General features: G+C 37.4%; 1 protein-coding gene across 8 annotated transcripts in view; it reads right to left on the bottom strand.

Moving 5' to 3' along the window:
• COL12A1 (collagen type XII alpha 1 chain) overlaps nt 1-15600 on the bottom strand; it is a 99873-nt gene that overhangs the window by 22192 nt on the left and 62081 nt on the right. For all 8 annotated transcript variants that reach the window (XM_074538369.1, XM_074538368.1, XM_074538371.1 and 5 more), the window contains 11 exons: nt 15028-15144; nt 14454-14600; nt 14292-14366; nt 13601-13740; nt 11637-11760; nt 11299-11442; nt 9303-9467; nt 6516-6554; nt 6283-6421; nt 4060-4202; nt 3581-3690 (listed from right to left, as the gene is read on the bottom strand). In XM_074538369.1, the coding sequence (XP_074394470.1) occupies nt 3581-3690; nt 4060-4202; nt 6283-6421; nt 6516-6554; nt 9303-9467; nt 11299-11442; nt 11637-11760; nt 13601-13740; nt 14292-14366; nt 14454-14600; nt 15028-15144 (1343 nt within the window). The remainder of the gene's footprint in view (nt 1-3580; nt 3691-4059; nt 4203-6282; nt 6422-6515; nt 6555-9302; nt 9468-11298; nt 11443-11636; nt 11761-13600; nt 13741-14291; nt 14367-14453; nt 14601-15027; nt 15145-15600) is intronic.

Genomic DNA, 15600 nt, shown 5'->3' with positions numbered 1-15600 from the left:
TAAAATTATGTGCTTACACTTTATATCTCAGTGCTGTGTACACAAGTGGAGATTTTAATTAAAATTCCCAACCATATTCATTGAACAAATAATAATGATAAAAAATTATTACTGCATCATCCAGTTTAAACACATCACAGATGTAATTTACCAGCTCTGAAAGGTACCTAATATGCAAGTCCTTCTACTGGAATGTTAAGTATTTGTCACAATTTAAGTAAAATAAAACACATTGCAGAGCAAATATAGATTATTGTATTTTCATTAGCACAAAAAATTAGTAAAGATAAATCTACATCAGAATGTTGAATGAGATCAGCTTGAAAAAGGTTCAAACAGAAATAACTGCTGAGCATCACCTATCCATCCAAAGAAGAAGCAATCCCAACAATCAAAAATAAGGAGAGCTCTCCCAAGTCATTGACTCAGTCACTTAAATACTTAAATCACTGCCAGATCTGCATTCCAGCCTGAATCTCTTGGCCTAGGCAATAAATCTAATTAAAGGAGGCATCTGGTGTTTACAGTAAATAACACGTCTCTGCATTCAACTCCAACACATTTTGTTTTCAACAGTTTCTAAGACACCAACATAAAGAATCCGTTCTGATTAGTTCTATTTATTTAATTTATGATATTTTAGGAAAGAAAACATACTTTAATTTTTCTCTCCAGATGCCTTATAAGATAAATTTTGATGGTGTTCTGATCCTCTGCTAAGCGAATCACATCAATAGGCAAAGCAAACTATTTTCCATATGTCTATCAGCAGAAAGATATATACTCATTATCAAATTTCCTCTTGCTAACTACTGCTAAATAGCAAGCTAAAAGGAAGTCTAGTGTGGTAAGAATAAGAAAGTAGAAGCTGTCTGTCTCTCCAAAACATCAGTTAGAAATTTAATGACTGTCTCAGGCAGTCAGAATTTTTCCTATGGAACTTGCCAGATTCAACAGCTTTCACCACGGCTCTGCTACACAGAGTGTTCAAGTATGCCAAAGTAAATTTCCCCAGAGTTAGGTGTAGTTAACTGTATTTCAGTGAATAAGCCAGTAAGTCACCAAATGAAAGCCACAAAAATGTTTAATATTTTGGAAAACCTCTCCTTGAATTGTAAGGATTTGTCATTTCTTTGAAACTGGACAGTAGGAGAAATTGCAAACATACCTTTAGAAATGTGTTAATCTTACTTTCCTTCCTTCATCCATCTGAAACTACTGCTATCCATTATTAGGAGCTAATCAGCACAGCTGATGCATAAGGCTTTCCTAGCAGGTGGGCTGGGAAGCCCATTATGCCATCATTAACAACCTGACTGAGATAGCAATTTTAGTAATCATCTGGAGAGAAGCCAGAAAAGTCATCCTAGTTTCATGGTGAAAAATCCCAAATATCATTCTAAACCAAGACTCTTCCAGCTACTTTAAATTTCAAAATCTGAACTTTTGATTCCTTTCTGGGAAAAAAAGACAGGGAATTACATTGCATTAAGTAACTGAGAATTTTTTTTCTTAAGAAATAGTCTCTTCAGCAAGAATTCGTAATTGTAAAGCTTTAAGGTAATTTGCAAATCACTGCTACTCCTCTTCATTTTTTGGCATCTTAGGATCACTTTCTCTCCATATGTATTCATGTATTTCACTATTAAAATGATACAAAATCTTTGATTTTTATTTGCCCTATAATTTTTTTTTTTACTATCAAGTGTAATAGACCATTTTACATAACTTCTAATTTCTGGCAGCTAGCAAGGGTCACAGATTTTTCCCCATTTGCTCTGATAAATGTGCAGAGCATCACTGTAAGGCCTGTCAGATAAGTTTGCTCAGCTTTATCACATTTAGAGAAACTATAACAGAAAACATTATTCTAAACATCAACTAAATTAGCAACAGACATTTAAAACAGACTACTGGCAGTAGAGCATGTGGAGAGCTCCACACCACTGACCCTAAGAAGTGTCAGCTCTCACAGCAAGATCTAAAATGAGGAACACTACATACTGCTTTGCACCTAAACAGTACTTGGGGATAACTCACCCTTCATACCAAAACAAGATACATCCTAGCCTTTACTGAGAGTTTTTCTCACTCCAGTAGATTCTTATACTTCCTTAAAATTGTGTTGTCCTACCAAGCTATTAAAAAAAAAGGCAAATGTCAAAGATAAAATAAAGGCTGCTTAATGTAGGTATGATCCAAAGCTACTCATAACTATTGGTTACAAAATCAATGACATAAACATTTCTTCATATAGTCAAAAAAAATCAGGCCTAAATTCTAAACTAACCAGGCATAAATTCTAAAACAAGAATAACTGGATATAATGTAAGACTAGTTCGGGAAGTTACTCCATATTCTGAGGAAACCAATAGCTTTTATAGTACTGTGTTATTTTCATAATCACCTGTTTTTTAAACAGATGAAGTCCCAAAACATTATAATGCTGGCACCAGTTATCTTTCCTGGCTTTCAGTCTAGCCAAGCTCGGTTGACAATTTGGCCTCCAGTATCAAGAAGTTGACAGAGGCAACCCCTTATCAGTATCCTCAAAGGAATGCTGGTAGTGGCAAGTCATGCAGAAGATGGTATCATAAAGAAAACAAATGCCATACTCAAGCCATATTTAGTCATCAGATGAAAACTTAACTAAACAGAAGGGAGATAAATGAAAACATGAAAATATGCATTTCAGCTAACCAAAAATGTTGCAATTTCAGCTTACTTTCTTGCTCTAAACATATATACTTAACACAGCAAGAAAATGTTTTTAAAATGTTTTTAGGTGTACATGTAGCCTGAGTCAAGCAATTCCTGATGACTAGAGGTAAGGGAGCTTGGGAACACCAAATTTTCATAACTTGGTGCACAAAATTAGAAAAGCAAGCACAGATCTATGACGAGTGAAGACCCATGCAGCAACATGTAAAGATTTCACTAGCCATTTTGTCAATTCACAAACTGCAAGCTTCATTCTAAATGATAAAGTGACCCTTTATGGGCTCTCTCTTTGTTGCTTCCTCAGTTAACATGACATTGGAATATTTTAAGCCCAGTGTTTTTAAGCAAAAAAAAAAAATCACACTTATGAAATATACACATATGTATTATGTTTGTTAAACATACAAATCTTATCCAATATGTTATTTACCTCCCAAAACTGGTTCCCTGCCTACTTACTTTCTCTGGCTGTATCTTCCTCTGCTCTGAATTATTTCAAATCATTACACTCCCATGCAATCTTTTCTCACCACAACTTCCTTTCCTTTCTTTCTTCCACTTTAACTTTTATTCTTACTCTTTCATGTGGCAGGAACCAGGCTACAATTTCTTTTTCAGATATATCCCTCCACTTGCACAATCTTAACAAATTAACAAATTCTTGACAAATCTTTTACATTGATTCAAAGAAGACCTATAACTTCAGAGATCGTGTTTTGCATAATCTGCAGGTCCCTATGTCAACTTAAAATACTATCCAAAAACCAGGTACAGTCACCTGACAGTGACTTGTGCTTGGCTTTCTTTTATTTAAAGGAATGGTACTTCAGAAAGCAACATCATAATTTCAATCCTTTACCTTATGGAAGCTTCCATAAAAGATTTTCTTTACAACATCATTATCAAAAGTTACGGTTTGAACCTCTCCTCTTACATCCTTGTTAAAGAATGACAGCACTTTGCTGGCAGCTGCAACAAGTAAAAATAACACATTTCATTTCATACATACTACTGAAATCACCATACTTATACAACCTTAAAGATAAAATCTAGTTTACCCCTTATTTGGGTAAACACAAATCATAGATGATCTTAATGACCTGTAAGTATATAGATGTATTTTCCTTTGATTTTAGAGTTTATACTAAAATTGAAATGCTGTTTAGATTAATTATTCTTAGTTGAACTATAGATCTACAAAGTTTAAAAAAATTTCTTAAAACTAAAAATGTATAATCCTTTTATCATGTAGAAATGCTTTGGGTTTGGATATATTTGATAAGAACATATGCAAAGTAACATATAACTTCTCAATGCAATAAGTATAAACATCCTTACGATCAAGCACAACTCCAACTTGTGGTTTGTAATCTCTGTCTGTAATCTGCCAGATTGCAAAAGGCTCGTTGGGGGATTCAGGCAGAAGGCGGAACAAGAGAATGATCGTGTACGCCTGCGGCAGCCCCTCTGGGTGAATCTCCCTGGCAAGACAATATAAAGGCATTTTTTCACAGAAACACATGACGAAAATTAGATAGTCATCATTTGCTCTTTTTCAAAGAAAAGATACAAGACTAACAGGGAGACCACAGTGTTTAGTGGAACAGAGCATTTTCACTACTCTCTCAAAGATAAAAAAACATTGTGATATAAAAACACTGTGATTTGTTAAGATGAACTCACAACTGTCTTCAGCTGGTCCCAGAACCACAATTAGAAAGGTTGCTTGAGTATGACCAAGAACTCTTGGGTATGTATTCTTGTGGCAAAATTCTGTATAAATTACACATGTTTTAAATTCCTTGTTGGTAAGTACAGAGAAAAAAAGACCACAACTTTATTCATTTTTTCATCTGGCCTGCTTCAGTCAGGCAACAGCATTTAACTATTGCTGCCCTTCAGGCACAGATACAGAGATGGAATACTTAATGTCTTCTTTGCAATTGGTGATGCATTTGGGGTCCAGCTCATTCTTTAGTGGCTCAGGTTTAAATTTGTGATATTTGGACTGTTACACATTAAATAAGCAGAGAGCCAAAAGTACATAAAAAAACCATGCATGAAACAGCCTCCGGAATTTTTCTGTAGGGGAAAGGATGGGAATGCAGGAAGAGAATGGCAAGAAAAAAGATAATCACTGCTTCTCCTTAACCATTTTTATGGAGCTCAGAAGGAGATTCAGTCACATGAACATAAACATAAAAATCTTAAATTAAAAGAGGAGCTGCTTTGTATGTTTGACAAAGCTTACGAACCCATACAATTAGGAACACTGCAATAAAAACCACATCACTAAGTCAACAACATCACACAGCACAGTGCAAGAATTCAAATATTAAAGTAGATATAGCAACACAACTTGTAATTTGGATAACAAATTATTTCAGATATGGAAACAACTATGCTACTAGGATCAGTATGAGTTTATTGCTTTGCTGACTCGGTCTAGAGTTTTATTTTCTGGGTTCTTATGAAAAATAAGTGCCCAGAATACTCTGGCGAGTCTACTCCACCTCTTTAGCAGACATTAGAGTATGTACCACAACATTTCTAAAAAATGAAATAAATATGAAGCCTATCTTTTTATTGTATTTTCATCAACTTATCCTAAATGCAATATCTATCAATGCAAGAGAGTTGCAAAACTGGAATTATCTGTATTTCCCTAGACTTCAAAAATCCATGCTGTCAGAGAGCTATCATCCCTGCAGGTATTAATGGCATGCCAATGAACTTAAAAATCCTCAAGTCCTCACTTTTGAAGCTATGATCTCAGAAGGCTAGCAAAAATAAATTATTTTTTCATAAACCTCCACTTCTGTGCTTGTGATCCTGTCTTTACCCAATCTGGCAGGATTGCAGACGATTTCAGAGGCTTCCATGAGAAGAAAACTAAATTTTCCTAAATTTAATCGAAACAATAGGCTATTTTTAGGCATCTCCTCTGAACCAGAATAACCTTTTTTGAAAGGAGAAAGGTATTTCCAGTAAAACTAATTGCGAACTAAGTCCTTTTTCTCTTTGGGAAAAAATGTTGGCAATATCCATAATATTACCATAACCAAGCTCTAAGACCACGGGCCCTTGAAAACTCTGCTCCATTTGCCAAATAAGGCACGTCAAGTAGAGGAGAAACTATCCTAAGTCAATGGCATCAATGTGCTGCCTATTGCAGTAAGAACAATGCTTCTGGAAAAAGTGATGCTAATCCCTCCATACTGAAACCATTTCTGTCCAGCAACATGGAATTCATTGTACTAAGAAGTTGTTGTTCAACTGTCTAGGTATAAACTGTGGATTATATGCAACTTGAATGGTTAAGAAGCATAATCTCAAAGAAAAATAAGCAACTAGATTAATTGTGAACTATGATTTCAGAGGGAGAAATAGATTAACATTTAATGAAAACAATGATAGGTGTTCTTCAGAGCGTATTTCTTGAAGCTTAGTAAAAAGAACATTACATTAATGCATCTTCCATAACACACATATGCTGTCTATAAACTCTGTTAATCCTTCATCACCTGGGCACCCTAAATATAAGTCTTGAGGTTTACTTACCGTATTGGCTGGCTAACAAAGGCATTTTTGTGGAGTTTATATGCTACATAGCTTGGGAAAGAGCCTGATTCCAGTGAAACTCCTTGTACAGAAGCAAAATGCTTCTCTGTTAGATTGTATGATTCCAGCATCTTGAAACCTTTAAATCCAGAAAGAAAATAAAAAATAAGAAACACCATAGAGTTATAAAAGACACAAAAGAACCTATGCCAAAATATTAGACAATTACTTACCAGGTGAAGTGTATCCGTCCAAGTAAATAAGGGGACAAGCTGAAAGATATGAAACAATATATAATTCAAAACTACTAAGCCTAACAGGATATGAACATATGTATACTTCAGAAAGTTTTACTACCAAGAAGTCTATGCTATTATTAATTCTGAGACAGTCTTTTTTACATTTGTCATAATGTGTCCTATGGTAGTTCTAATGTCAAAATCCCTACCCATCACTTTTAGTAGGGTTTTTCTACTCTGAAAAATTGGAATGACAATATGGAATGACAAATGAACCCCAAATATTTTAAGATTATAATTTATAAGAAGAAAGGAGGACAATGACACAGTCTTTCCATTAATATTTAAGACATGAGTCAAGCTGCATAATAGCTGTCAGATTCTCAAGAAACAACTGGAAATTTATGTGGCTCCTCAGGAGCCAGCAGATGAGGCAGTTAGGGAACATGCAGTTGCACATGACAGGCCTGAGAATTTCTTATTTTTGCCATAGAAGGATTTAACTTGAATAAACAACTGAGCTTTACTTAGATAAGTTAAAACAGCGTCACACAGTATAGCTGTACATCTTTAACACTTATTCCAGGGGTAAATAAGAGAATTTTGTGCTCTGCAGTTAGGGCACATTAGGCATCATTCTACTTTTAAAAGTTTTCAGTGACTGTTACTCTTGCTTTCTTCTAGTAGTACTTTTGAAATGCAAAATTAGATTACATAAAACACAATACTCATTTCAATATTTTAAAAAGTAACTTACTCCCTTGAGCTATATCCAACTATTTTGAAATCTAACTTTGTAATATGAACATATCTTCTGATGTACCTTAAATAAGATGGCAAATTGTATTTGGTTTGCATGGCAAGGCTTTGGTAATGGGGGAGCTACAAGGGTGATTTCTGTGGGAAGCTGCCAGATGTTTCCCCTGTGTCCAACAGAGTCAGCTCCATCTGGTTCCAAGACAGACCTGCCACTGGCCAAGGCTGGGTCCATCAGCAGTGGTGGCAGTGACTGGGGGATTACACATTTAACAAGGGGCAGTGGCTGGGGTTGGGGGTTGCGTGTGTTGGAATGGCACAACAGCCTGCAGCTGCAGAGAGGAACGAGAATGTGTGAGAGACAAAACTCTGTCAGGCACCAGAGCAGAGATTCCAGTGCATTCCTGGTCTTCCCTGTGGTGAGGCAGGCTGTCCCTCTGCAGACTGTGGAAGTCCACAGAGGAGCAGATATCTGCCTGCAGCCCCTGAAGGACCCTAGGGCAGAGCAGGTCTGAAGGAGACTGACACTGTGGGAAGCCCATACTGGAGCAGGTTCCTGGCAGAACCTGTGGCTCCCCAGAGGGAGAAACCCATGCCAGAATGGGTTTGCTGGCAGGACTTGTTGACCTCATAAGAGACCCACAATGGAGCAGGCTGTGCCTGAAAGACTGCACCATGTGGAAGGGACCTAATGAGGTTCAACAAGGGCAAGTGTAGCATCCTGCACATGGAGGGGAATTACTCCAAATTCCCATTGGGGGCTGACCTACTAGACAGCAGTTCTGCTGAAAAGGACATGGGAGCTTGAGTGGAAAACAGACTGACCATGAGCTGGCAGTGCCCTTGCAGCCAGAGAGGCCAGTAGTATCTATTCCATCAGTATTCCATCAGGAAGAGTGGCCAGCAGGTCAAGGGGAGTGATCCTCTGCTCAGCCCTAGTGAGGCCACATCTGGAGGGCCATGTCTAGTTCTAGGCTCCTCAGTACAAGAAAGACTGGGAGCTACTGGAAAGGTTCCAGCAGCAGAGCATGAAGATGAGAGGTCTGGAGCAGCTCTCTTATGATGAGAGACTGAGGCAAGTGAGCCTGCTTAGTCTAGAGAGCACTGAGACTAAAATATGTATCTCATTAATACATATAAATATCTCAAAGGTTGGTCAAGAGGATGATGTCAGACTCTTTACAGGAGTGTCCAGCAACAGAAAAAGGAGCAAAGGCCACAAACTTAAACACAAGAAGCTTCACCTCAATATGAGGAAGAACTTTCTTGTGTTGAGGGTGGCAGAGCACTGGAACAGGCTGCCCAGGAAGGCTGTAGAGTCTCTCTCTCTGGAGAAATTCAATATCGACCTGGATGTGTTTCTGTGTAACCTGCTCTGGGTGATCAGAGGCGTTGGACTGGATGATCTCCAGAGCTCTGTTCCAATCCTAACAAGGGCATTCTGATTCTATGACTCACACTGGGACAGTTCATGAAGAGCTGCAACCCATGGGAAGGACTCATATTGAGACATTCATGGAGGACTGTCTCCCATGGTAGGGACCCTCACTGGAGCAGGGGAAGAATTTGAAAACAACTTCCCCTGGGGAAGAAGGAGCAGCAGACAATATGTGATGAACTGACCACTGCCCTCATTCTCTGTACTCCTGTGGTGCCCAGGGTGAGGAGATAAAGAAATCTGGGAGTAAAGCTAACTCCAGGAAGAAGGGTGGGGTGGTGAGACGGTTTTTAATACCTGGTTTTATTTCTCTTTATCCTACTCTGATTTCATTGATAATAAAATAATTTTTCCCCACATTGAGTACAGCCCATTACAGTAACTGCTCAGTTATTTCTCCCTGCCCTTATCTCAAACCAGGAGCCTTTCACTGCATTTTCTCTTCCCTGTCCAGCTGAGAAGGGGAGCAATAGAGCAGCTTTGGTGAGTGCCCAGCATCCAGCCAAGGTCAGCCCACCGCTCACTTTAAGCAGTATATAACCAGACATATTAATTTGGGTAAAGGGAAACCAATGTCTTCTACTTACTTGAGGTAGCTGTCTCACACACAAAGGTGACAAGGTTATCTTGAATCTTCTCAAAGGCATCAAAGTCATCAACAATAAATACATGGCGTTCACTGGGTTTGCTGGCAATCTTGGCCAGTTCGTTGTAATCCACATCAGCCACACCAACCACAAAGACACTGAAGCCTGTAAAAATAACACTTGTTACTTGAAATGCAGCAAACATACATCAACATTTTTAATGTTAATGTTGCACAAACCATTGACTTGTGATGAGCTACCTATGAGCACACATTCCAGACCTCTTTTCACCTTGTGAAAGCTCTGAAAGATGTTTTGCATCTTTCTTTCAAAACTTTCTCCTCTCTCATTGTTTTTTTGGGGCATTATCCAATCTCATGTGGTCTTGGCTACATAGTCTCCTCACTCTTCAATACAAAACATACAATTCTCTCAACTCTACAGCATCTCAAATCTGTTCTGTGGCCAAAACCTTACAGACCATTAGTTACCCAGGTGTCTATCTGTTTCCATCTCTTGCATTTCATGCTTCTCAGTTTCTCTTTCCTAGAGTGGTATTCACATCTCCAACTTCTACTTTCCAAGCTGTCTAGCTTTTCTCTATAATCACCAGATATGGTCAGATTCAGAAAGCAATTCATCTTAGCACCCTCACATGCTGAATTCAGAATAGGAAAAGTCATTGTTTGTCGTTGTCTTCCTTTGCTCTCTTCATCAGTCATAAAAGGACCCTACACAATGACCTTACTCTAGACATTTAGTTGTCAGATGTCTTAAGCTAAATGAGAAGAACCAGACCACAGAAGTGAATCATATCGCCAGGTGTAAATTTCATTGAAGAGAAACTGCACAGACATTGGAAAAACCAGTTGGAGGCCGAAATTTGGATTCACATTTATTCCAAATGATAAAAGAAGCTTTTTTTTTTTTTTTAAAGAAGCTAATTATTCCCCGTAGCCAATTATGGTGAAACTTTGGCGGAAATACTCTGTCCAGCTTTGAGCATGCTTTGATATGTGTAGAAAACAAAGCAAGAAGAGAGGAAACTAAAAATGATAAGAGGTCTCAAAAACATGATCAACATGACATTGAAGGAAAAATAGGTTTGTTAGGTCTACAAAAGAGAAGATAGAAAGAGGAGATGACAGTAAGTTTCAAATACCAAGGCCCATTACAGTGGACAGCAATCAGTTTCTTTCCTGATTAACTAGGCACATGAAGACAGCAATCTCACTAGCATGGAGAAAGACTTAGGTGAAATGCAAGACAAAGGTCTCCTACCAGTAGGGTAGTTAAGCCCTGAAGCATATTTTCCAGGGAGACTGAGAAACCATCTAGACAGAGTTAATTCTTCCACATTAAAGAGACAAAGAAGATGATAGTTTGTGCTTTACATGCACATGATTCCCATAAGGATGTACAACATCTCCCTGCTCAGAGATCAGGACTGGGAGGTTCAAGCACTGAAACGCAAAATGCCAAGTGCTGGGACAAGAACAGATTACTACAACCACATAAGCCACAATCAAATCTGATGAGGAAGTGCTTCTTAGCTCAAAATGCAAAAGGTAACAGGTCTATTCAGACCCAGCTCCTCCAAAAACAGTTACTTAAACTGGAGATCCATGGGTTTATACCAGATAAAACATAAACCTCAGGAAACCAGGCCCATTAAAACACAAGCACTAGTATGGAGTATACTTCCCAGTGATTTCTGGGGTCCAAACATCAAAAAGAGGAAGCAGTAACCAAAAGCTACATCTTTGAAATGATATGCATATAAAATCTTTGGGAAGCCACATCCTTCCCCAGAGAGAAGGCTTAAGAAAGAAAATCTAAGTCTAGGTCCTGAGAGCACAAATTCTTTGAATACTTCTGATGTTTTCTCAAATACTCAGAATACATTTCTGAGTCCATAAAGGATGAGTAAATGATTCCCAGATGATTGAAGCAATACAGAAAAGAAACAGCCAGGTAGGTGCTGTGGACTGCTTACCAGAGTGCTGTATGACTGTCGCTGCTTTCCTCACCTCATCCTGAGACCGACCATCAGTGACAACAACAAGTACCTTGGGAACGCCTCGCCTCATGCCACTCTCCCAAGTCAAAACCTTTTCTTTGATAAATGTTAGGGCTTTGCCTGTAAAGTGTGCAATAAACAAGGAATCATCCATATTATCCACAAGAGAAGAATTCTTTTACTTCTTAAGGGCAACAGCACAGAACTAAAACACCACAGAAAAATCCCCTTCTTCAGCCATTCAATATTTGGATAATTACACATTTTCTGAAAATATTTTATCTTAAATAAATATAATTACAGGCCAGAATTACCTGTCCTAGTGTTTCCTCCTCTGTACTGAATGTTTTGAAGAGCACCCAGGGCCTGGGCTTTGTCATCAAATGTATTCAGTTTAAATTCAGATTTTGCCTCGTCACTGTACTGCACAAATGAAACCTGAAATGGAATATAACAGTGTTCAGTCTTATACCTCCAGATTCAGGCCAACTCTCTCAATTGAAATATCTAAATTTTTTAATTAATAATTTTTAAATAATCAAAAATTATTTTTAAAATACGTCTGATTATGCACACACATACGTATTTATATATATAGACATCACACCAATATGCACACAATTGTTTTCTTTCTTTCTTTCTTTCTTTCTTTTCTTTCTTTCTTTTCTTTCTTCTGTGTATAAAATGTAATATGACCTTAAATGCATATGATCAAATTCTACCTTTTACTATGGTGAGGTATATATGCCTATTTTCTAATTCTGAGCAGAGGTACAGTATCTACTAAACTTCTTCCAGCTTTTTTTTTTAGGAATAAAAATGAATTTGTCAATAGAATGTCAATAAAGGTGAATACATGCACAAGTACATACCCACTTGCCTTAAGCACTGAACTACAATAACTAAAAATTTATTGCTACATAATCTTTACTTTTTTATTTTGTTCCTTTTAATATTCTGTAAAATTGCAATATCATAGCATTCTATTTTAATGCTGAATAGAAATATTTCTGTTATGTATATATTCACATTTGTTGTAGTAAATTCCCCCTTTAAAAGTATTAATTTTCAATTAAAAACCTCAGATTGTTGCATCTCAAGTGGTATGTGGCTTCAATATTTTATTAAACATTAGTGTTTATATGTGTCTGTCACCTTTATTGTCTTCCCTACTTCCTTATATATTAGCAAGAAAAATATATGAAGCAAAAACCAAATGAACAGGAAAACTACTCAGTATAGACTAGAGCTAAGAATGATAAAGATTGTCTGACACAAAAGGACTTTAAGTACTAGCTTTTCTTCAAAAGTCTAGAGAGTTAAAGATAGGGAATCAAATTACTAAAAATATGCCTAGAAGATGAAAAGCAGACCTTTAACAATGTAAATATCCTGTCTGCCTTCTAACCAAAGAAAATGCATTGCACCTGCAGCTCTTTGCAACCAGAAATACCATGCAAGAAACTCCCTTGGACCTCATGTCATTCATTTAATCTAGTGAAAGAGAAGTGTTTATGGGAACCTAGACATTGATTTCATCCAGCCTCCTACAAGTAGAAGAAAACTGATAATGGTGCAATGGTTATATATAAGAAGCCAGACAGGAAGTTAGTTTGACATAACTATGAGCAGCTCAGAACTCCTGAAAGTCTATCCCTCATTAGCTATATCTGTTTACTCCCTCAAAATTCATTAAGAAGACCTTTTCATACTTTTACTATGCCCACTGTAGAGTGGACTCATGTTAGCACAGCATGAAAAGGCTTTTGCAAGTGCCTTTTTCAAAGGCATTCTGCTATTCAGTGCAGTGGGACTCTAGGGAGCTCAGCAATGGCAAGCCAGCTGGACCCTGCAGGCACAGGACTCATCTTTTACACTGAGAATTTAAAATGTGGCTCTCAATCAGAAGTCAGAATCTCACTAAAACAGACTTCTGATATGACAGAGACAAAACCTAGGATACTAAGCAGTGTGCCAGATGCCATATACAAAGAAACAAAAACATAAAATTGACCATACATCATCCCAGTTTCTCTACCTGGAGGATTCCCACAAACTGTAACTTGTATTTCAGAATATTAACATCTCAAAATAGAATGGATTTTCCTTGTATTTATAAAATGCAAAATATATTTCATAAATAATAGGCATGCACACCCAAATACACGTCTTTTACAGCAATCTAATATAAAAAATGACAGCATTCTGAAAGGAAGTAACAATTCAGGTAATCTTCAATTTCCCTCCAAAATGTACCCAATGGGAATAACAAACCTACCTGGATTCCAGCAGGATTGATTAAATCAAAGGCTCCTACTGTACTAAAAACAAATTTCACTACTTTGTTGAAATTATCATCACCAATACTCCAGGAAGCATCAGTCAAGAATACTATGTCTGCTTTGGCACCTCTGCATACTGAAAGTCCAAGAAAAGGAACCCTTAAAATACATCAACCATACCACCATGAAATAAATATTGCTTCAAAATTTGAAAATTCAAGAATAACAAATATTCAGCAAATGTCTACTACCACACATTCAACCTGGCACATGACTAATGCTCTACACAAAAACATTTATTAAAATATATCAAAGAAAGCTTCAAGAAATGTCAAAGAGTTCAAGATTAAAATGTAAAAATTGTAAATTACTTTTTTTCCTTGATCAGCTACCATAAAACATGAATTGTCTGTTGAGAGCAGACAAAATCATAGACTTTCTGCAGAGCTATAGAATATCAATAATCTTTTCCCCAAAGGTGTGCATCTTGCTGTTCTAAACCAGGAAATGCTGAAGTCTAGCAAAGCTCTAGAGCAAAGGGATGGCATTAGGAAAGGTCCCAATATTCATTTCCCTAAAAGGCTGTGCTAGTTTTAAATCCACTTAAATTTATGAAAATTTGAGGTAAACTATGAAGTAGTACAGCAACTACACACAAATATTGAATAATTCTAGAAACAAACATACCATCCCGAGCTGGAGGGATTGTGGGAGGTGGAGGAGGTGTAGGTGGTGGAGTCGGTGCCTCTGTAGGTTTGAGGACTGAAAAGAAATAATAATTTTATTCTACAGCTGAAACAAGACAAATTCTACACCTAAAACTTAAAGTTCACAATATCTGGTACCTACCTGTATGCTCCCTCATAGAGACTGGAGGTCCCTCAAGGTTAGGGGTCTGAACAAAGACAGTAGCATTGTATTCTGTGTCTGGTGAGAGGCCAGTAAAACAGTGGCTTGTTTCTGACCCACGAATTGTGATTTCCTGTCCTCTGGAACCTGTCAAAAAAAGCCCAATGGAAAGAAAGTTAGAACCTATTACTTCCCTTCTGATATATATATATACATAAGTGTGGTAATGAAGAAACTTCTTGAGAGGAGGTTTGGACAGCGCTCTTATTCTTGTCCCATAACAACCTTTCTAGACCAAAATTGTGTGGTGATTGTGAACCCTGGAGCACACTGGAAAGTACAATTGCAGCTCACATGTGAAACCAGGCAACTGGTAGGTCCACTTGACAATAAACAGTAGTCCCTCTTTGCAGCCTTTTCACCACTCAAGAAAAACAGGTTATACTCAGAGCTTTAAAACTCAGTCAGATGTATCATTATGGCTGGTGCTTACCACCAATCCGAGTAAGTGGTGCTCTCACTGACATAAGACAATTATGTATCTAGAAAATGCAAAAAAATAGAACACACTTACCATCAGTTGGGTTTAGCTTCAGTCTGTAGGAAGTTGCCGACCGATGAGGTGACCACCGGATACAGAGAGTATCCCAACCCACTTTGTAAGTTGTTAGGTCAGTGACATTCAAATATACTGTGAAAACCAGCACAACAAAGTGAAAACCATATTAGCAGTGCTGGTTTGGAACTTGATTTTTAAAAACACTTGCAGAAAGAAAGAGCTTTTCTAGTCAAATCTCCCTATTTTACACCCTACAGATCCCCACCTAGCTATTTGCAAAGGCCCCAGATCTCATAATGGGTAACAGCCCATTTTATGAGTTTTCACACGAAGTTGATTTCTTCACAAAATAAGAAATCTCCAAAAATAAAAATCTGACCCATATATATAGCAGCATGAAAAGAATGTACTTGATTCATCATAATTGAAGAAATTTTTTGAAGTGCCTTAGCTGAGGCCATCATCAAAATCACTGGACATTGCTATGAGGTAAAAGCAGAGTATCAAAAAGCCTAGACCTGCTTAGTAACATGGTTAGATTTTGCAGTACCCTGGAGATGGGTAAAGATTGACTCCAAGTATAGCTTA

This window comes from Zonotrichia albicollis, chromosome 3 (assembly GCF_047830755.1).
Source record: "Zonotrichia albicollis isolate bZonAlb1 chromosome 3, bZonAlb1.hap1, whole genome shotgun sequence".
Taxonomy (NCBI): domain Eukaryota; kingdom Metazoa; phylum Chordata; class Aves; order Passeriformes; family Passerellidae; genus Zonotrichia; species Zonotrichia albicollis.
Note: the sequence above shows the minus strand (reverse complement) of the source record. Positions and strands in the feature narration are given on the sequence as shown.